General features: G+C 38.6%; 1 protein-coding gene across 1 annotated transcript in view; it reads right to left on the reverse strand.

Annotated features, from left to right (window-relative positions):
- PPP1R9A (protein phosphatase 1 regulatory subunit 9A) overlaps nt 1–23,475 on the reverse strand; it is a gene marked incomplete at both ends in the record, with an annotated part of 126,622 nt that overhangs the window by 35,931 nt on the left and 67,216 nt on the right. Inside the window, 4 exons of the mRNA XM_079538456.1 lie at nt 2,881–3,016; nt 16,721–16,825; nt 21,529–21,649; nt 22,129–22,261. Of these exons, the coding sequence (XP_079394582.1) occupies nt 2,881–3,016; nt 16,721–16,825; nt 21,529–21,649; nt 22,129–22,261 (495 nt within the window). The remainder of the gene's footprint in view (nt 1–2,880; nt 3,017–16,720; nt 16,826–21,528; nt 21,650–22,128; nt 22,262–23,475) is intronic.

Consider the following 23,475-nt stretch of genomic DNA (forward strand, 5'->3'; position numbering starts at 1 on the left):
CTGATGTCATGCTGGTAGACACAAGTCAAAATTTTCTCAGTAATGCTGCTATGTTAAAGAGCTCTGATTCTTCTGGAATGATTATATGCTGCTTGGGCTACCATAAAGACTACTAACATTCAAATCAGTGAAATGACAACCAGCTAATAAACCAGCAAGATAAAATACCCAGACCTGAACATGCCTGGAATACGCTCTCTGCCTGTTTCATCAGCTCATAGCATTACCAACCATAGTCACATGCAGCATCTCTAGGACTCAGACTCAGATTGCTGATTTCCTGCTCAGGAAACCTGATAAGACATCGCTGTCTTTGTGATAAAGTAGGCTCAGAATTTGACAGCCTCAGTGGAGGGCTGAATAATGATAATTTTCTTCTTTATTTATTTGGCAGCGCAGCTGGAATCCCTGCCACCTCATTTTAAATACTGTATGAAAATGAATAGGATGGTTTGATAGCTCTGAGGTGAACAACTCTTGCATAATTCCATCTCATACCAGCAAGACACTCCTTACACTGGAAATTCTAATACTCCTGAGCTTCACACAGTCAGAAACACAAGTACTGTGAGCAAATGGACTTGACATTGTAGGTTTTTTTGGTACATTCATGGATGCCTATTCATTCAGACCGTGTAAGCTGAGATATTCTTGCCCAAGGGATGGCATGCTTTCCAGAGCCAAAGAACACAAAACTGGTAGTGGAATACGGATACAGCCACATTTGACCAAACAGAGTAAGGTGAGCTCAAGTACCAATGCTCACATTTGACAGCAAATGGAGATGTGCTTGTAGTGACCAAAAGATGTCTTTGAACTGTGGCTAATATGCATTACAGTACAGATCCCATTGTGGGAATTGCTTGGGTGCATGTTATGTGAGTTTACCTGGAAGGCATACTCAGGTAAAAAAATGAAACATACTCAGGACTGCTTCAGGTTTCTTAATAATACTGTTCAGAAGGCAAACATGCCTCACTGCATACCTTAGAAACTATATCTGTCTATTCTAAGAATAAGGCTTACCACTTCCCACCATGGAGGAAATGGGTATGACCTTCAGTGATCCCAAGGCTGTTTTTTGAGAACTGATGCATTTCTACATTTGTTCAGAAGCCTAATTACTTCTCCTTCCAAAAGAGATCTCTGATGACACTCTGGATCTCCACTAGTAGATCCCTTTTCCTTTCTTCCTCCTCTTTTCCTCACATAATGCATAAAAGTCCCTTTTGCACTGCATAAGCTAATGGCCAAAATGTACATCTCATGGTCACAGACATGGCACCATCCTCAGTACAGAGCTGTGATAAGAAGGTTCTTGTTCCAAAAGCTAGAGAGAGTTGTCTCTATTTCTGAGATGAGGTTAGCTGTCCTTCAAGAAATCATTCAGCAACTTTATTTTAGATATAGAATAAACAGGAGTCAAAATACTTGCATGTTTATATGCTGGGGAGAAAACAGAGAGGATTTGGATTTTCTAGCCTTTATGGCCTCACACAGCCACACACAAATGTGAATTCCAAATACATACAATTTGTATTCATATGAGTTAAATATGCACCTATGATAGGATTTAATCTAATACATATTCAAATATTCTATTTTTAACATCAGTGGAAATCGAAGTGACTGAAGGCATCATTGGGCCAGACAATTTTTACCAAGTTTTCTGGGATACTTCAGATGCTACCTGCTAGACTAACAGTGTATGTCAAAATAAATGTATCCTTATTTTACTTTAGAGTACTTTTCTCCTGTTTCTCTGTTTAGAAGCCTAGTCTCAGGACCTGAAAGAGAACTAATCTGAATTAAATGCATCACACAGATTCTCTGTCTCTCCTCTATCTTTGGAACTTGATGATCCATGGAGTCACTTCCAAGCCAAGCCATTCTGTGATTCTATGATGATTTTGGATGGTCCTGTGTAGAGCCAGGAGTTGAACTCAATGATCCATATGGGTCCCTTCCAGCTCAAAATATTCTATGATGTTCTTCTTCACCAACCAACCAAACAAAAAAATGTTGGCCTGGGCAAAAACTCACTAATACATGGAGTCTGGAATTTCAAATAATGTTGTTGAAGAGAATGTGAAAAGAAGGTTGCATGCTCAGGCTACGTGAAAGGGCTTTGCTATAGCAACTGCTTTTACCTTAATGTAACCGAGCAGCTAACTTAGGGGTGAAAGAGTAGTCTCTGAGAAAGATCTCTCATCAGTCCTTCTAAGTAACTTGGAATTCAGGCATGCTGGGAATTTTAAGAGAACAGGAAAAATATGGAAAGTTTACTAAATAAAATTGATACCTTCAGAACCCTTGCATTGGGACATCAAGCACTAATCATGAACATCAATAAATGCTTCTGACAAGGAAGAATAATCATTTATCCTGTGGGACAGCTGTTCATATAAATAAAAAAAGAAGGAGAAGTCTCACTTGGAATTTTCAGAACATTTCTTAATGTTCTGAATCACAAACATCATTAATGTTTCTAGGAAAAAAGATAAGGTTTAAATCTTCCCAATAACAGTTGGAAGGTGACTTTTACCAGTGTCCACAGAAAAAGAACGTTTTAAAACATAAACAAGCAATCCAGCCTTATTCCCTTATTTCAAACAAAGCAGATGCCTTTGGAAGAGCAATAATTTACAGAAACATCAACCCAATTTATATATGTTTTTTATGGAACAAAACAGATATCTTAAATCCATGCTATAAAGCTTTGTTCTTCACATTGGGCTTATCACCAAAATCTAAAAATCAGTGGCGGGGATAATGGAGATGTGCAAAGCGGACCTCTGAGTGACACTTAAAAAGCAGGAACCAGGAAAACAGAAAGCAGAGCATTGAAACCCTCTGCAGATTGAAACACTGGAAAGTTACCTCATCATCATCTGCGTCGTACTGTGCATAATGCTGCTCCAGGAGCTCTCTCTGGCGGCGTTCTTGTTCCAGAGTTTGGCTAATCAGCTGTGCAACCTCGCTCACTTGGCCTGGTTTTTCTCGGCCAATTACAAACCTAGACAAGACACCATTGAAGAAATGATTACTCCTATTGTTTTACAGAAGTTCTTTATTTTTACCTGTGTTTAGAATAGAGACTGGCCTTTTTTTTGCAAAACTACATGGCTATAACTGTTTTACATGTGTTCTGCAGATTCCATTTGCCAGAAGGGCACTGTGTGCAAGACTGATTCCAGCATTGCCATTTTACAGCAAGAAAAAAAACAAAAGTGTCACTGATGACTACAGCCTGCAGTCCAAATTTAGCAAAAAAAGATCTGCAGAGTTGGAACTCCACAGACACAAACCTATAGCAGGGCCGTTAATAAAAAATGTATCAGCACTTGCATTCCCTTAAAAGCAAGACATTTCTCAGAAGCCTATGGAAGTCCAGATGCACACCAACAGTGCAAACATCTGACAGCTCGCAGTGAAACAAGCGTGCACGGGAGAAACTTTTTTCCCCATCTTCACTCTGAAGACATTTCTGAGCTCTTTGATTTGCCTTTCAGCTATGACAGAGAATTGATTTCTACATTTTTAAATTGACAGATACCATTCCCCTAACTTTAAAGTGCATTTAAATCTTTTATTTCACAAACTTCTGTTGCTAGGGAGCTTTTTTTCCTCCACTGTTAGCTAGCTCTGAACACTGGAAGTGTGTGCTTCTTTGGCTTAACAAAAGACAACAGCACCGTCTCTTTCTTGGCTAAGTTTTCCACGTCTGCTTTCCAATTCTGCTTTCTGCAACTGAAATCCAGGATTGGCTTTGATTGTAACACTATTTTTCAGCACAACATCCTATCCATAGTTAGATATTTTGCTACCTGTAGCTTTAATTATGAACACTCATTATGCATTACCAACACTGTAAGCTCCTGAGCAAACGCACAATTGAAAGATGCCAAGGAGTATTTTCTCAGCAGGCTAGAAAAACAATTAGGCAATCACAGATGAAAAAAGAATTGTGCAGAGCAGAGAAGTTATGATCAGTTGACATACTGCATGGTAAACTGTCTGTTTCCACAACATTTGGCTCAAAATGACATATTTAATGGATTATTGGGATGAGAGGTAGAAGAGTGCATTATATCCTGTGCAAGAGAATTATCTTGATTAGTTCTGTTTATCGCTATTAATGTCAAGTTTCTGTGAGAGGATGAATCTGAACCCATTTCCCAGGGCAAATAATTTTTCAGGCTCTATGAAGTCAGGCACTACAGAAAGGAACACAATTTGGAGATTATTTCAACATCAAAATATGTGAGTCAATAATTACTTCCAAAAGGATAAAGGTGGGAATGAATGACTCTATGCAGAATAATGAGACAATTCGCTGAAAATAATTTGCAATAAAGTCTCAGTTTAGAAACATCAATAGAAAATAGAGCAGAAAATAGGAAAAAGCTTTAAAGCAAGTAACACCACCATTTTAATCTTAATCAAAGCAGCTCACAGTCTGGCACTCATATGCTACAATTACAAAATATGACAGCAATGATAAAGACCTGGGGCTGAAAGGAAAAGGATGTTTCTTCGTGGCCCCTTCATCTGCTCTGCACACTGACTCACAGTCAGATCCTGTTCCCCTCAATTTTAATTTCATAGCCAAGTATTACAAAGACCAAAACAGCCATATTTTCAGTCTCACATGGGAGGAACAACGAACTTTCAATATTGCTACATGAAGTAAAAAAGGATTCAACCCATGTTTGCTGTGCATTTATCTGTTCTACTTCAAACAAATTAATTTCTACGCTGAATATCCAGGACAGATAATGTATAATCAATCTGAAGTACGATAACTCCTGACTATTTGGGACTAACACATAAAGATTTTGGAGTTTTTATACTTGAAAAGGAAGTTTTTATGGTTTCCAGCAGAAGAATTCCCATTTCCACATTAGGAATGTTTTTGACGCTGTGGACTGCAGAGGCACTCTGGACTCAGAAGGAAGTTTTTCACACAGAGGGAGGCGACACACTGGAACAGGTTGCCCAAGGAGGCTGTGGATGCCCCATCCCTGGAGGCATTCAAGGCCAGGCTGGATGTGGCTCTGGGCAGCCTGGTCTGGTGGTTGGCGACCCTGCACATAGCAGGGGGTTGAAACCAGATGATCACTGTGGTCCTTTCCAACCCAGGCCATTCTATGATTCTGTGGCTGCCTTGCATTACTGCTTTCAAACAGACATGGATGTTTAGGTAGAAAATAAGAACTTTTCAAGTTACTAATTTTTTTCTCATCCGACAGCCATTTTCATTTTAGTGATGTAATTTTCAAGATTTTTATCACGTCAAAATGAAGTTCCTAGATGATACCTGAGGCTATTGATGATACATGAATAAATGCCTCAGAGCAATGACAAAGCACAGAACAAATGTTTTCAAAAAAAAAAAAATTATGCAAGTAACCTTTTCTTTTCCTATAATTTATTGCATTAAGGTGAAACATTTCCAAAGTGTCTGAAAGTAAACATTTAGAAGCATTAAATCTATGACTGATGTCAGAATTTGTATAATGGAACTTGTAATGCAAACTTGTATAATGGAACATGACATGGCAAATAATTACAAATTTTACACACGAAATCAAACCTTTTGTCACACTGCATTCCACAACCTTAAGAACATCAAACTATATATAATAATTATGTTTAACCTATAACTAAAGTACTTAGTACATTATAAATTTGTAAGTGAAAGAGAATATTTCTCTCTTAAAAAAGCATAAAAGAGGCCGCTATTAAAATTCTAAGCATGAATAGATCTTTAAGCCTAGAAAGGCTTTAGATATAAGAACTATCATAATCTGAAGTGTTTAAATATGAGAAAGAGACATAAGGTTGTGATTCAGTGACCACAAAATTAGTCACTGAACCATCATCTACACACTTGAGTGAAATGGCTAATTATATATTTCCCATCACTCGGCCTCACAAAAATTAAGCACATGCATTTCAGTCTTGATTAATTAGTCTCAAGGGCCACAAGTATTACAACAAAGACCTATAAATTCTATCAGCAATAATATCCTTAAGAAGCTGGTTATGTTTCTGGATATGAGACAAATGAGGGTTTGAAAACCTTTATACTCATCATGACAATATTTCCCTTAATTATCAAAGCTAGAAAAGCAAAATAAAACCAGGCCAGTCTGTGAAGCTGTACTATAAGCACAACTGTACTAAATCTCAGGCCACTACTGACTATTCCTGATGTCCATAAAACTGGAAGAGGGAAGAAGAGAACAGCACTGAGAAGAAGGCTTGAGCTGACCTCGATATTCACAGCTGCACAGGATCTAGCTGAATTACCAGCTGTGAAATATTATTCTCTGTGGTTACGGTGTTAAAATAAACAGGGACAGAGCTAGGAACATAATTACTACTTGAACCTATCATGGATGTAAGGAAGTGTAAAAGAATATAACATCTGGAGAAACTGAAAATTAAGCTGCTGGTGGTTAAGAAAAGCATTCTACTGAAATTGGCAACACCTAAATCTCCTGCAAGCCATTCAGCATTTAATGATTTTAAAGCACACTGTATATGGCTTTCTGCATATTGCCAGCTTTTATTAAATGAGGATCTGCAGACTTGCACGTCTTGAAATAACAAAGTACATAAGCATACATATGTGAATATATGTATATATAAAACCAAATGTGGTACAGAGACATTATTGTAAGAATTAATTTAATTAAACAGCATTTTGATTTGGAAATGTACTTTGGTACTAGAAAAACAGGGAAGGAGGCATGAACTCTGTGACACAAAACTGATGCTCCACAGCATGGATTTTTAGTGACTGATTCTCAGTCGCTGTTTTTTCTAAAAAGACTTTGAGCCTTAAGTGCCCAGTTAAAATAATTTAGTTTTGATTCCTTTAATACAACAAAAATTAAGAAGTAAGAAAAGTTTAGAAAAGATTTTCTTAGAAATAAAGAGACTTTTTACTACAATAGGATTCACACTGACATTTTATCTTCTAATCTTTACTAAAATATCATTTGGTCAATAAAAAATCTATAGTTTATTTCACTGCATTTGGGGAATTTTAACCAATTTTTTTTTTAAGACGGGTTTTAAAAATGGTTTTTCTCTGAGCTTTAAAGCACAACGTTTCTGCTACCATTTATCCAACTTATTTCAAGATGTCTTTAATTACTTTCTCTGGCTGGTTCCATTAGGATAATAACCATATAATTAATCCAAAGTGCTACAAGTGTTATGAACTCAGTAAGAAGGCAGTTTTATTTAGTTACAGTAGAGCAAGCTGGAACTCGATGCTTTTTCATAAACAAGAAAAAAACAGCAGTATGAGATGCAGGGGTCATGGACCAGGCATAAGAAATTCACTGTGAGGTGCCACTACACTTCCTCAAATAAAAGGAAAAATGACTTTAAATTAAAAGAGGGGAAATCTAGGTTGAATGTCAGGAAGAAATTCATTACTTGGAAGGTGGTGAGACACTGGCAAAAGCTGCCCAGTGAAGCTGTAGATGCCCCATCCCTGGAGGTGTTCAAGGCCAGGTTGAATGGGACCCTGGCAGCCTGAGCTGGTGGGTGGCAGCCCTACCCACCACATGGGGCTGGAGGTCTCTAAGGTCCCTACCAACCAAGCCATTCTGTGGTTCTATGAGTATTCTCTATTATCCTATGGTCTTCAGCAGTTTTTAAACTCACTAAGGACGGAAAAATTCCACGGGCCCCTCTGCACAACAGTGCTGTCTTTGTGCCTCTCAGTCACTCTCTCCAGCTCCATTTCACCTGCAAATTTCCTCTCGGTCTTTCTGTTTTATGTCCACCCATGCCACTACTCACCACCTCCCCCCCAGTCAGAGACAAGCACGTATACACTGATTTCTGAAGCTATTAGCTGTAACAAAGGGGAAACGAGGTTTGAATGGTAAACAAGGAAGTAAATAAGGTTTGCCTGGAGATTAGTGATTGTGGTGACTCAAAATGGGAACAAACAAGCAAACAACTCTGCCTGGAGATTAGCACCCAACACAACATGAGGAAGTAATCACCACCAGTGGATGAAAGAGGCAATGACTGAATGAAGTCACCTAAGGTCACATAAGAAAAAACTGATCATAACGCTTTGGAACCAGAAGTCCAGTCGATTTTCCGCTCACGTCACAGACACCAACTAGTCCCAACCTATTCAACCAGTTATAATGACACTAGAGGAGATCACACCAAAAGCCTCGTTAAAGCCAACTCAAAATCTTTTGCCCCCTCACCCACAGAGCCAGTCTTTGGAAAAACTGAGACAAAGCAGACAATAATTTATCTCCCAACTTTTCTGCATCCACAGTTTCCCTGTTTTGCTGCTGACATACCTGAAGAACCCCTCCTTGTCTCTTGAGTGCATTTACCCTTCAGAGCATTAACCCGTGGGATTAGTATGCATGGCTAATGCTGTCAAAGCTGCCATCAAACTTCAATGAAGAACTGAGCAGTTCTTCCCTAGTTTGAGTAACAGATTTAGCACACTGCATCCCTTAATTGTCTCAATGAACATTTGCGTCAAGTTGTTTTTTATATACTCCGAAACTCTCCTGGATTACCAGCACTCAAACAAGCTGCCATCCTAGCAGATGCTGGAGCACTGTGAGTCCCCTTTAAGTGTCTAGCCGTAACTTCTAAACACGTCACTCATTTCAAAGCAAGAGCTGAGTCATTTTCCCTTCTGACTACATTATAGAGCCTGATGGCAAACACAATCTTGCTCCATTTTGTCTGTTGGTGTAAAAGCCAATACCTTCCCTGCAGCATCAGTTGCACAACCTGGGCTTGACCTGCATCCAGTCTCATCTGACTGGCATGATCGAGAAGAAAATCTGTTGTCTGCTGTAGCCTCCAGAGCCCCGTGACATGGTTAAGATATTCTTCAGCAGCTCTAGCAAAGTAACAGCTGAAGGCCCAGAAAAGCCTAAGCAGCCTCTTCCACAGGACCCTGGATATGAGCCCCTGATGAGCTAGACTGCTATCAACACTAAAGGATATCAAAGCCAAGCAACTACAAAGTCATGTAGAAAATCCATGCACCAGTGTTGATGCACTTAGATTAATTATTCCCACAGAAATCAATTCTAGGTCAGGGCCTCACTGATACACTATCTTTACTCAAAACCACTTTAAAATTAGCCAATGGATTCAACATTTTAGCACTCTCCCAAGCTGTGGTTCTTATTCTGCTCTGCACAGAGCACAATCAGGGAGAGAACCTCTTCCATCTCCTCCAGTCAGCCTGACAGTTTCCCAATACAATACTTGCTTAGAAGTTTTCTTGAATACATGATGATCAGCATTCTCTGTAGCACCACCGAATCCTTATGGGAATGGCCTGCTCAAAGAAAAGTATTTACAAATACTTACTATGTTTTAACATTCCTGAATATAAGAGAAACACACATGCTACCTCTGTTCTAAAGGTGCCAGCGCTATCTGGGAATGTTTTACAACCTAACTGCATTGAGTTGATCTGCCTTGCCTCATTCTCACTGGTGTTGGCATCTGTGGGAAGTAAATCCAGGAAGGCAATGCATATGAAGTAAGCTGCTGAGTTCTGACCACGTCCTCAATCTAGGTAATTACATGACCCAGATTCTAGCCATGCTGAGCCACACTCGCAGCACAGTTCAGGGGTAGCTCCTACAGCACTGTATTGTGCCATGCTGAGTTATCCTGCAAGGATGAGTGTTGGCTATTTCTGCCCAGCTGTCACAATGTTGTATCACAAAAACCAAGTTGCACCAAAGCTTGGTAGGAACTTCCACAGCAAATTGCACTTAGAAAGATCAAATAAATTAGCTAAATAAACATTTATGGTGGCATTTCAGTTTCAGAGTTAGGAGCTTTTGTTTAGATTCAAGTGACTTGAGGATAAAGAGATTCAAACCCTGTCAGGCTACTCCTCTTTTCAGAAAAGCGAAAGAAAACCCACTCCATATGAAATCCAGCCCTACTGAATCTTACCAATTCATGTTAAATGTATTTTAAAACAATGCTGTGAGTGCCTAGCAAAATAAAAACTTCTGCATGGTTTATTTATATATTTTATGGTAAAACATATCATTTCCTATCCAAATGTGCTAATATTTCACAAAATTACTTGCCATAAAATTCAAATTAGCTAGCTCTTCAGGCACAGGGGTGATCTTAATGCTAGTAAAATAAATAGTGCCAGGAAATCCTCTTAAGTGCTAGTAATTGATCATCTGCACAGTCAAATTGACGAGACAGTCTCTGGAAGAATTTGGCCCAAGTTAACAAGGACTCTACCCTACTGTACTCAGCCACAGATGAGGAGTCAGCAAAGGCTTAGCTGCTTCCAGCAGGCAGTTTGGACACAGATGCCCTGCTCTGCGAGGTAAGAGCATTGAACAGCATGAGCAAAGACAGCTCCAAGGCCAGCTGGCTTCAGTGCCCTGGGGCAGCCCCAGGCACACTGCACCTGCTAGGACAGGCACAGCAAAGGAATACAAACAGCACTGCAGTACAGCCAGGCTTACCTCACCAGTGCTAAGAGTTCGCAGTGCTTTGAGTTGTTTCTCATGTTAAATGCAGCATGCTATGTCTGATAGTCTTGTAGAATGACTGCCAGTGCTGATAGCTCTTTGCAAGGACCAGGAATAAGAAAATAGGTCATATTATGTAATTTTTGTGTTGCCATACTGGAACAAATAGGAGAAATTTACACTGTTTAGGTCCAAGGCACCACAACTGAAGTTTCTACTGAGTCCCTGATTCAGGTTTATCATAGACTTATCAATCTGTCCATGAATCAGAGCATGCACTAAGCACAAACGGCTTCTTAAGCAACCATTTATGAAGTCCCAGCATGATAGAATTGCAGAGCAGAGACTTTTGTTTCATTCTCTTTCTCCCTTTTTGGTTCCAGGTTTGGATTAAAGGAAACAGATACTGGCAGGAAAAGGAAGAACAAAAACACTTTCAGCCAGGAAAAAAGACAACATAGTCCAGCCCTCTGTATCTGATACAGAGGTAGCATATTTTGCTTTTGGTGCCTGCCTCACTGCCCAAGACTGGGAAGAAAGAGAAATTTCTTCGGTCTCTTCTACTGCATGGATTTGTATGTAGGATGTACAATGCCAGCAAGTGTTTGGACACAGTTGTTTCACAGGGCAAGAGGGCAAGCAGAAAAATTTAAAAAGAACAAGAGAAAATCTGCAGGGAGGCATGCTGGAAGAAGAGAAGATGATTACGTGGGGGAAGGATTCACAAAAATAAAGCAATGCTGCTCACTGTTACCATGAGCAAATATAATTCCCCAGAGGGGTATACTGCTGTTGGCTAGATCCTGCTGTTGACTTCATTTGTCCTCTATACTGTCTGATTGCTTGCAAAGACACGAGTATTTAAATTACCTTTCCAGATGTTGTGATGTTAAACAAAACTAACAGCAGGCATGCAAATTACTCTTTTTCGAGACAGTATATTTTCCAGAAAGAAATCAGCTCAACATGGAGGGAGGAATTTGCTGAAGCAAGAATAAATGATTTCTCAAATTGTTATCGATTAAAATGTGAGTATTTCAACTTTCTCATTTAACTGCTCCTTGTATAAGAGCTATGTAAAAAAGGAAAAACTTCATTCTGGCATTTCAAATTGCATTTGTACTACAGAAAGAGATAAAGAAATTAGGTGATAAACTGGGAATATGGGTTGAAACAAAATCCTGCTTTGAATTAAAATTGTCCAGATAGGAAGAAACACAAAATGATAATAAACGATTCTGTATGAGAATAGAGAACTGCTCACTGTAGAAAGCCTCAGGGTTTGACAGCTACACTGCTATTGTTGGAACCTCTTCTTCACCAATTGAGAAGATTAATTAAACAGCAAGGTGGTAAAATTTGCTAATTATTTAGTTTCTTTATTAATATTGGAAGACTTTGAGGCATTTCAGAGGAGTTTAATTAAGCAGAATTTGGTAAATATGCTGGTAGGCTAGAATCAATATAATTAATTTCAAGGTGGTGCCAATCAAGAGAAAAGTGACAGTTTTTGTACAGGTTCTGCATGCAGGGTTCCCCAAAAACTCAAGGGCTGACTAAGAAAGTGCCATGAGAGCATCTGCTCAGTGCCTAGCAACAGTTTGGAGGCTGAGAGAATGCTTCACCTCATTCAGAAAGAAGGATACGGAAGGAGGTTCACAGAATCTAAAATTTTCCTCTCCAATAAAACAGTGAATTTGGCTAACTATCTTCAAAGAAACGTTTCAGAAAAAAGCAATAGTAATAAAAGCATGCAAGCAGCGTATGAAGAATTGGGATTTTCAGATGAATCATACTCTTTTCTTCTTATCAATCCAGTCATACTTCCTAGCATCTCACTCTCCCTTCTTGTGACCTTGTGCCTCCCACAGCTGGATGGCATGAAATTTTGCATTTTGTGAGACTGCAAAGTGAAGTCACACCCAATCACTAATCGTTCCTTTCTTTTCTGGATACCACTGAAAGCTTCCACATTTGTCCTAGGAAGGACTGGTGCTAGGTACTTATGGTAAAAAGATGGTTTTCTCTGTTAAAAAACTAAGTTTTCTTTCTTGTGGCACTGTGTTTAAGAAAAAGTCTCCCTGGAAGCATACAGCTTTCCATGTGAACTTTTTCTGATAATGCCATCAGGGTCCCCAGCACCCTTGCATTACGATTAAAAATGGGGGAAGAGTGAACGCACTCAAGACCTCAGAAGCAACTTTGAAGAACTTTAGACCTGCTGCTCATCACCACAATCCATGAGGAACAAGAAAGCTAGGAGCTAAAATAAGCTGGAGAATCACCATGACAGGATAGGATAACCACTGTCAAGATGCCTCTTTATATTGTATTATAGTAGGCACCACTAGCTCACCTCAGGTTGAAGGATTAGATCGTAAATGGGTCAGAAGATGCACAGAACAATTAGTGGTATCAGTCTGCTGCTGCCCTCTGACTGCTTCATTAATCTCAGAGCAGGGGCGACACTCAACAGAATCAGAAAGAACACAAATTCCAAAAGAAAATCTCTCCTTCATACAACAAAATTCTGAAATACTCTAAGATATTAGTAAACTAAACAGTTAACCAAAATTATAGAGAAGACGTGATATTTACATGAATTAAAATAGCATTCATAGTTGCATTTGCCAGATTAGAGTCACGGGGATACTAATTCTCAGCCCTAAACACAGAAGCTGATTGCCAGCTGGGATTACAGAAGAACTCGCTCCTTTCTTCATTTCATAGGTTACCAGAGTCCATCTGGTGGGTGCTGATTATCTTCCTTTAAAACACCGTAAGAAAGAATCGAGGAATTAACTGTTACTGGAGAAGCCAAATTGGTAGGATCAATGGTCTTCTGTTGTGGAATGACAATCCTTCCAAATAGTTCAGTACTCCAAACAGTGGATAAGATAATAATAGATGCTTGTGTTTGCTCATTTCCCCATCCCCCTCAACTAGAACAGTTCAAAAGGTAAAAGTCATGTCTCCATTTTCACAGATTCCTTACTGTGTCAGCTACAGACAGTTTGGATAATTTTTTCTGGCAGAAACATTGCAAAATCTATTCTAGGTCAATGACTTCCACTGTCAGGATTGTTCAAAATGTTCTGAAGGATCAAAGGAGAAAAACAAATCACTAAGTATTGGTATTATGCAAGCTTTCTGAAGAGGTATTGATTGTGAAATATTAAGATCTAGCTTTATTGTCATTCTTCTCATGAACATCCTTGCAACCAATCACATATAATAAACTCTCCTACCAAAACTAGCAAGCATTCTGCTTAGAATCGGGGTAATATGACTGCATATAGGTAATACGGTGTGGTATAAGCAGGAGGTGATGCCAGTGAAATGCAGTGTATCTCTGTGTGCAGGATACCAGGCGGAAGAAAGATACACGCAGTTCATGCAATAATCACTGAGATAACTATGCTTATTAAAGCAATTCTGTAAAACCCATCAATCTGACACTGTTAAATAGCACACAAGTATGTGTGTGATTTTTCCTGTGAAGGACAGATTCAGGAAGTTGCCTTGTTTTGAATTAAGCTGTGTGAATTAGGGTGTGTGAGTGCACATTGCCTGCACACTTGTAGTTCAGGTGGAACATCCGCAGAAGGAAAGGTAGCAGGTATTTATATAGCAGGTTATTGCTCTCTTCTTTTCCAAAGATAGCTCAGCAAGCAACCTTTTGCACTACTCCTGCCTCCCCCAGTGACATGGATCATTAATGGCAGCTACTAACGCAATGGCAGCATTCAAAGGTCAGTAGCACTGCCCTTCACACTTCAGACAGGCAGGAGCTAAAGGCTGGTGGCATGTGAGGGATTCTGCCCAAAAGACTCTGCTATGCTGCTCCCAAGGTTCTGGTTCACAGACAGTGGAGATACACAATTTTTCCCTCTCATCTCTTCCACAGGTGTACCTGGGAACGAGGATTTGACAGAAAACAACCATTCTCTTCACGGAACACACAGCAGGCAGAGCCCTTGTATCATACAGAAGATGAAAAACAGTTAGCAAGATATAAATACACAATTTTGGTCATATCTGAATTCACTAGTATTAGTTCTAGCTTACCTAACAAGCAAATGTTTAAACCTATAGTAAAGACAAGACCATCAAACCATCCTGCATTCTCTGTCTCCCAAAAGGAAAGCTGACTGGAAATATTTCTAATTTTGAGTAGCTTAAACCCACCGGAGTCCTCCAGTGTCAGCAGAGTACCCTAGAGCATGGCCACTCAGCACTTGAGCAGAACGTGGGAAGGATGCTGATGCCACAGAACGCTCCGCAGTATCATCAGTCTCACTTCCAGTTTATAGTAAGCCAGGAAAACAGAAGCACGTTCTTCTCAACCAGCTTGTGTAAATCAGAACAATCTTTTTTTTTCTTTCCCCATGAAATTTTAAATGAAACAAAACCAGAGGAAATAGCATCAAATTTATTTCTTTTGTCTAATTATATATAAATTAGTAAAAGGCTGCTAACTATAAAGAATGTCAGCATGCATACAGATCCTTCTGACTTCTGTTTTATTTATAATAATATTTAATAGTCTAAGTATTATTCTTATTTCAGTTATATTTTGTGTTATAATCTATAAAATCTTTTTGATTTTAAGTGTTTTTTTAAATGTAGTTGTGATACTAATGCATGCAGACATTTTTCCTGTGAAAGCTCAATATCTAAAGCTTACTCACAAGGAAAGATGCAGAAACTCACACATCTCTCCTTGATGAATGAGACCTGTCAGAAGCCAGTGATCCCTGAGCACAGGATACCTAGTGAGCTTTACAACAGGAGCTCAACAACCATGGAGAAACATGGTATTTTATGACAGAGGGGCCTAGATTGCAACCAGTCTGACTGTAATTTATATTCCATGGGAAGATTCTGGGAGCACTCTGTATGAAAATCATTCTACATTTCTTCTTTTCCCCAAATCCATTATTTTTCTGTAAAGGAAAGTATTCTGTTCTGTAACTTATTCAATAACAATTACACAGACTGAGCTGATTAGGTCAGAACTTTTTCTTTCTTTTTTTTCTTTCTTTCTTTTTTTTTTTTTTTTAAGTTGAAACATCAAACACAAAATACAGTAACATTTGCTCTGTGCACTGAAACATGGGAATACATTATTTTCTGTCATAAGAATTTTATGTTCAGAAGTCCCAACTCTGCAGAAACCTAATACAGTTGATACTCATTTTTGTATTCAAGTCAGTAGGTAAACTCACAGCATGTGTTCTGTCTTTGCAGAAATAAAACTGATGTAGCTACAACTGTAAATGTTACACAAAAATATACTTGCCTGCAATTACACTACAATTTTGAATATTTTTTTCCCAAATAATTTCCTTCTGGCAAAACCTTGATCAACCACCTCCACAATTCTTTACAGAATTCAGATTTCAGTATTATTCCTTAATGTTGTAAATGAACAGCCATGGAATTTCTGTGGAAATCTGCACAGCAGCATAGAACACCACAGGCTGTGGGAGCTGCATCTATTGCAACCAGTAGTTGAGTCATGATTCAAAAGTGAGGCCTGAACTCAGAAGAATTCGGCTGTATTCATCAGAGAGGATTTGGAGAGAGAACCAAAGGGTGGCTTTAGAAAGGCTGCTGATTTGCAATATGCCAAAGATATTTCTGGAATTATTTTGCACAGTTAAATGTTTGCTGGAATTAACAAGCTATTGAACAGAAAATCTATGTAACAGAATATGTTTTTAAACGGCTCAACAGTTCATTTCTCAGGAAACATTCTTACACATTTACAAACATTTTATGGTCATGCATTTACATTCATTTTCTTGCTTGTTAAGCATTTTACAGACACTTGCAGTGATGCTTTTCAGTTAACCACAGCATAGGAGCACAGAGATAGAAACTCAGAGATGGTGCAGAGACTGGGGCAACACAATGAATCAATACAGGGCTGTTACTCTCCCCACACCAGCAGCTCTCAGGATTGCTGCCCCCAGTACCACCCTCTCCCTGCCAAGCTTGCACCTGGGAGCAGTGGTGTGCTCACTGCCTTACTTTTCGGCCCTGGCGCAGTGCCACAGCCAGCAGAGAAGGGACAAAGACACAAAAAAATTCTGCTTCTACCTAAATAGACTGAGTCTCCTGTGAGGGAAGTCAGGTAACGTTAAGCACTCAATCACCTTTTTTTTCCCCACTTCTACAATACTCACCTGACCTTCCCTTTGGTGTTTCTAAGAACAGTTGCAGCAAAATTTTGTGTAACGCCAACCAGACTGATGCCATCAACTTCCACAATTTGGTCATTCACTTGGATCCTTCCAGGAAAAAACACAGATACATAAATAAGTTAAGGAGTTCTTGGGATATTTTGAACTAAACTTAGAGATTCTAGTTTGATTTTGAACAAAAACTCAATCATAACATGATTGAGGTAAATAATCACACAATTCAAAAGACTTTCTTCCTGATTTGGGACTGTACCATCTGAAATACTGGCAAATAATAGGAAACATTAGCAAGGAAGCAATGAAAAACTGCATTTGCGTATCTCATAAGTCCAGATTCAAAGTTATCATTACAGCTTCAATCATCCAATCGTTTTCCTTTTGTATAAATACAGCAATACCAATTCCTGCCTTTGTCATATGACTTAAATTAAATGAGAAACTTGAACCGTTCTTATATCATTCTTTCCGAAGCCAATCTTGGAAAACAGCATAAGACATAGCTTTGGTATTTCACATTAATGGAAAAAACTGTGATATTTAACTAAAACAACCTGCTCATCTGTAGGGAAAAGAGCGTGTGCATCAGATCTAATTGTGACCTACTCTCTTAAAATATTTCATCTATCTTGCTCCAAAAAGATGAATTCCCAGTGTAAGACCAATCACCGGGCACAATACAATAAGGCCTTGGACTATGTTAACAAGGACTATCTGTTTGAAATACTGGTTTATAGCTGATACATTGTTTGATGCAGAAAAGTTAGGAGGAATTTAAAAAAATGCTGCTTTTATCTGAAATAAGCACTGGTATGAAGTCCCTAGAGCTGGCATAAGAATTATCTGGATTAAAACATTTAGAAAAGGATTGCTATGTTAAACTGTTCTCTAGTGATACGCCCCTCTTGTTTCAAAAATAATTACAATGTAAGAGCAAAACCTCGCATCCAGAAGTAATCAAAATGAGCAATTTTTAATTATTTACACAGACGTTACCATCTAAACAGTACAGTTTATACTGTCAAGAAACAGCTTTGAAAAAAAAAAAAAAGAATATAACTAAACTAAACTGTTTAACCTCTCAGGATATCTTTGATTTCTCTTCAAAGACAAACTTTCACAGCAGAGCCTTTGAAAGAGACTTAAGTGTCCTGATGAACTAATTTCACTGTCAAATCTGAGGCAATGCTTTGCAGCCCTATATGTGTTCTAACAGTACCTCCAGTTCTTGTGACTCTGCTGATGAGGTAAGAATTAAGAGATTTGTGCTTTGGAGGCTTCACATCACAGAATGCCAGTGTGCTCTGGGCAGGATCTCCTTTCTGTACATATGAAACCTTGAAAAAATGATCCTTGGGACAGCCTGCAAACTCCTAGCTTAAAAATCACATATAGCCAGATCTCAGAATTCTGATTTAAATCATGTATGTACTTAATAAATACATGTATCATATTTGTATCTATTGTATTTGGATACTACATAAAAATTAATATTTTTCTTGTAATTTAGCATAGTGAGTTGCAGTCAGATGACTTGCAGGTGCTCCAAGAAAGAAAATTTAAGAAGTTGGTGCTCAGTGAGGAAAAAATTGTCACTCTCTTGCCTGAAAACTAAAAAGGGGAGGAACAGATTCCTTTGTAAAGATAGTTCAGCTCCCATGCTTTACATACTTCATGACGCAGTGCACTAGTATTGCTCATACAGATACAGAGCACAGCATTTCAAGTGATGAAATATCATTTTAGAGAACTGTTGCCTGCAGTTTTGTTGATCAACTGCAATTGACTCTGATTCCATTTGTTCTTTGGGTGTGTTTCGTATCTCCTTGTCTATGCAGCTCCTATATTCAATTCCAGCTTTTATTTTTATGACCATTGCCTTCAAAATCTCTTTTTCAATACATAGACAAATTTTAATTATACCTAAACATGCATATATATCACACAACATACATTTAAAATAATTATTATCCAATTGTATAATTACATGTAATTCAAAAAGAAGTTTCCTGTCTGTTGCCATGTACGTTCAGCACTGCCCAGACTAAAACACTCTCCAGCCCCATGTCCCCTGCAGCTCCAGACTTCTCCTGCATCCGTACCTTGGCCCTAAGCCTCTGCACAGGGTCAGTGCCAGACAAGCCCAGCCACTCTATGGACCAAAATGTCCTCAGAGCACTGTTCTCTGGGCAGCCTTCCCTTTTTGGTTGGAAATTCCCTCCGCAGCCCCCTCCACCTGCAGCTCTGGGCTTCCTGTCCCTCAAATCTCATTTCCAACATGAAAGAAGAATTAGACCCATGTTGGCAAAGCCTAGATTATTAAGGTTTAACTGCTTTTATCATTAACTAAATTGGTAATTCTTCTGACAATTATTTTCTAATGGCTGTGACTTAAAACTCTGCCTTTGTGAAGCAGCAGTTCTATGAAATGGAACCAAACGAAGTCAAATAAATACTTGCATAATTATTGCTCTGTGTGATGAACTGAAAAACATAACCTATGCAGAGGCAAAGTTCAGAGTATTTTTCATGTTAGTAACTGTGTAATGTTTCAAAACACTTGTTCTTGATGTTCTCAAGATACTGTAAGATGACTCATCACCATCATCATTTGAAAGAAAAAGCTATCACATTGGCCAAGAAAGAATGTTATTTTTCTTATTCAGTCTAGTGATTGATTTTATATTTTACACACTATTAAAAATCTCTCATTACTTATTAGCGTGCTTTCATTTGGATTTCTATCAAAGCACTGTCCTTGGTTAAATACTTCCACACAATGCCTTTCAATATGACAGCTGAATGCTACCTGTTTATATCAACTTGAATCAATCCAATGGTGCTCAAACACTGAGATATACTTCTGTACAGATTCTGTGTCTTCAGGTACTTTATGCCATGACTTGATGGGTCTTTCAATAAATGATAGGCATTACCCTACAGATATCGTAATGCTTAAAATTAGAACTTCAGAGAGCCTGCTTCAAGACTGCTGTAAAGTTATTCAGAATATCTGATCCAACTGCCGAAAACCAGTTTTATTTTCTGTTCAGAGACTTTGATTTGCTATCAGTGTTAATGATTAACTAAGCTTTTCAAAAGGATGAAGTTAACAGGACCTTTTACAGTTGATGCACTTTATTACAGAACTGGCTGCTCCTGACTGAGAGGATTATGTATCCCTTTCTCAAGTGAATGATCGGTCAGGCTCTCAAAGAGAAAATGAGAGGGCTATTTCTCAGCTGACTGAACATTCATACAGTTGGACACCAACACAACTATTAGAATAGCCGAAGAAACATATCATTTTTTTTCTCAGATGACAAGCTCCTCTCAGATGCCATCTAGGGAAAAGAAAGAAGAGACCTGTAATTGAACATTAACTTCTGGAGCCCACTCAAGACATGTGAATAATGAGAGGACAGAAAATACATATTATCAGAGTCCAGGTGTGAGCTACTCTGATTTTCGACCAGAGAATTTCACACAGAATGCCAGCAGTGAGCTTAATGCCTTTTGGCTGAGCTCAAGCATATTTTTCAGAATAAATATTCACTTAAATTTAAAGTAATGAATGAATTCATGACATCCAGAGATGTCAGCATCTTTACTTTCCTTCCTAATTTTTTAAGCCTGGGATAAATCACTACTTGGCCTTCAAGCTGGGGTCTTACTGCCAGAATTTGTAGAGATACTGAAAGCCCAACTGGAAGAGGCTATACTTGAATGGTTTCAGAGCAGTGTTATTAAACTCTGTAAACTCCTGACAGGTAGAGAGTGCTGATTTAATCTGTACAGAGTTTCCACAGCAGAAACCTGGTCTTTTTAAATATGCAGTATGAGTAGTACACACTGCTTCCAAAGTCTGCACAGGAGGACAAGTTACAGGCATTCATCATTAAGAAGGAATTCAGTTCCTTACCATTGTTTCATACACATTTCCATGTCAGATACCATTCTCTCAGACTGTCCCTCCGCTGCCACCTTTCATGTGGCAACAAAACGCAGTGGGAATACTTGTGGGAAGGTTCAACCTTGACTGCCATACCATCAACACCTGCCTCTGCTGTTCTGAGTCAGCATAATATAGGAGGCAGTACTTCTGGAGCAGCCCTCATATGTTCAAGGAATTATTTGAATTGCACATACCAAATAAGCAATTTTAGAAGCAGTCAGGTTTTACACAAGCACTGTAAAACCTAACCCATTTATTTAATGGAAAGATTTATGTGCTGATCCCACTTCTATCAAGCAATGTAGTTTTGGTCCTCTAAGGGTAAAAACCGAATTTTGAAGATTACACATATTTAGAAATACAAAGTGACACTATGTGCTACTAAGCTTAAAAGGAGGTGTATTTAATAAGTTAATAGCTCAGAAACACTGAACTATTTTCCTAACATATGTTGAGCAGAACTGTTCCTCATAAGCACTAATTGATTAAAGCTGGTTTGAAGCCAAGAGAGCATGTGAAAGCTCAAAATCATTCAAAATTACCTTCAGTCGTGATGTACAATGTGGAATCTCCAGCTTTACTCATGCTATAGCACATCAGTTTTCAGGTAGCCTCAAACCTGGATCCGTGGCAAATCTACTCTTTAACAGTTTAACCCTTGCACCAAAATAGTGTATTTTCATATACCACCTCAGGTATTTGAATCTTACCAATAGCCTCAGAATTTTACTGCTTTCTGTTATCATGATCTACATTTAGCTAACAGTTCCTTCCTGTGCAAATCATAATTCATGATAATTAACACTGGGAAAGTTTCCAAATACTGAGTCTACTTTACCTGCCATCTCTTTCTGCTGCCCCACCTTCTGTTACTGTTTTGACAAATATTCCCAGTTTTTCAAGGCCTGCATCTGCTCCAACTCCCATTCCAATAATGCTAATGCCAAGTCCATCTTCATCTACGAAAAAGAAAAGTGAAAGCAGAAACTCATTAAATTTGATTTTATATAGTTATTTGGTAGGTAAACATCTATGCTTTGTTTTCTCTTGATTTCCCATGTAAACAATGCCAATTCCTTTTGATTCTTTTAAAAATCTTGTTACTTAACTGCATTAGTTTTGCACAAAAACATTACCTTTGCCTTCTTGAGGAACTCAGAACAATAATCAAAGATTTTTATTTTTCCAGGGAAGAATGAACCGCTGCATAAAATCATGTTAGTGGAGTGGACACAAAACAATTATTGTAGGAAACTAAAGAGCTGCATGTTTTTCAACTGTTCTTTTAATTTCTCATTGAATAGTTACTGAAATCCAAAAAGCCAAGGTGATTATTAGGGATTCAAGGAAACTCAAGACTGGATATGTAAGCATGTGGATTATCTCAGACTTGTAGATCGATTTCATATGAACTGGAAGGGGCGCACAGACTACATACCTTTTTCTAGTTCAACTGGGAAAAGCTCCAGCTTTTCCACACGCTTCTCAAGTTCATATTCAGCTGATGCAGCCACTGGGTCAACTTCATCATTTCTCCTGTCATAGTCTTCATTGGAGTATGTATTGAAAACCTGTGGAAACAGATCAAAAACCATTTAACTGCCTACCTCAGAAAGAGTGCCAACTGAGCAAAGTAGCTACTGCTTTTCTTCTGTGATGTTGCAGAGTCTGGAAAGGATTGTAAAGGCAAATTCCTCCTGTTCATGAAAATTTCAGGCATTTAAATTTCTGCTTTCTTTACACAGACTGCAAGTAAAGTTGCAAAGATCAATTCTGAGTATAAATGATTTTTTTGTATTGTTCATAATTATAAATGCAGAAGGTAATCTTGAATAAGTTGGACTTTCCATCTCAATATTTAAAACACATAATTCAGTTTATTAAGAATGCATCATCACTAATGATTCACAGACACGAAAAAGCAAAATATACTGAAATATGTATACAATCTCTGTTTCAGTTATTATTTCTAAAAAAAATTCCAGTTTGCATTCATCTAACCAAAGCTAGACCTGAAGACTTCTCCATTTACTGTTACACCACCTACGTGTACCACTGCACGCCATACTCCATAATATGCAGTAACTTTTAGGAGAACAAAGTATACCGTCCTGGATATTCCTAAAACAAGCTATGTCCACAGTTCTAGTTCAGCTCTGAGGCAGTAATTTAATACTGCCCTGTTTTCAGCTGGGACAAAGTTGATTTTCTTCATAGAGTTTATCTATCTTTTGGCTTTATGAGAAAAACAGTGTTGAAAACACATCAATGTTTTAGTTGCTGCAGAGCCAAGGACATTTCAGTTTTTCAGCATCTCGTACTGTCCTGCCAGTGAGAGGGCTGAGGAGCACAAGGAGCTGGGAAGGTACAGAACCAAGACAGCTGACCTAAAGTGGCCAAAGGGATATTAAACTAGCAAAAGGTTATGTTCATACTTCAGGTGTCAGAGTTTGCAACCTCATTCATGTAACTGCCCAGTGATGGCAGTCATGAGACTTGAAACCTCACTTTGAGTGTCAATAATTGCATTGAACTTTAGTCTGTATCAAGTTATGCAGGAAAAAAAAAAAAAAAAGGAAAATAATGTTCCCTATCTCCTCTTCCTTCTTTACAGAAGGTACTGTAACACCACACCTTGATGGCTGCTCTGAGGCCTTTCCGACCTCACTGGTGCCAAGAGGCGCCCGCTGCCCGCAGCCAGGCCAGGCCCCAGCTGCATCCCTGCTGCCCTGCTGCTGCTTCCCTGAGGCAGCACAGACCTTTGATACAGACTTTCTACCTATTT

The sequence above is a fragment of the Tetrao urogallus genome, assembly GCF_951394365.1.
Source record: "Tetrao urogallus genome assembly, chromosome: 7".
Classification (NCBI taxonomy): Eukaryota; Metazoa; Chordata; class Aves; order Galliformes; family Phasianidae; genus Tetrao; species Tetrao urogallus.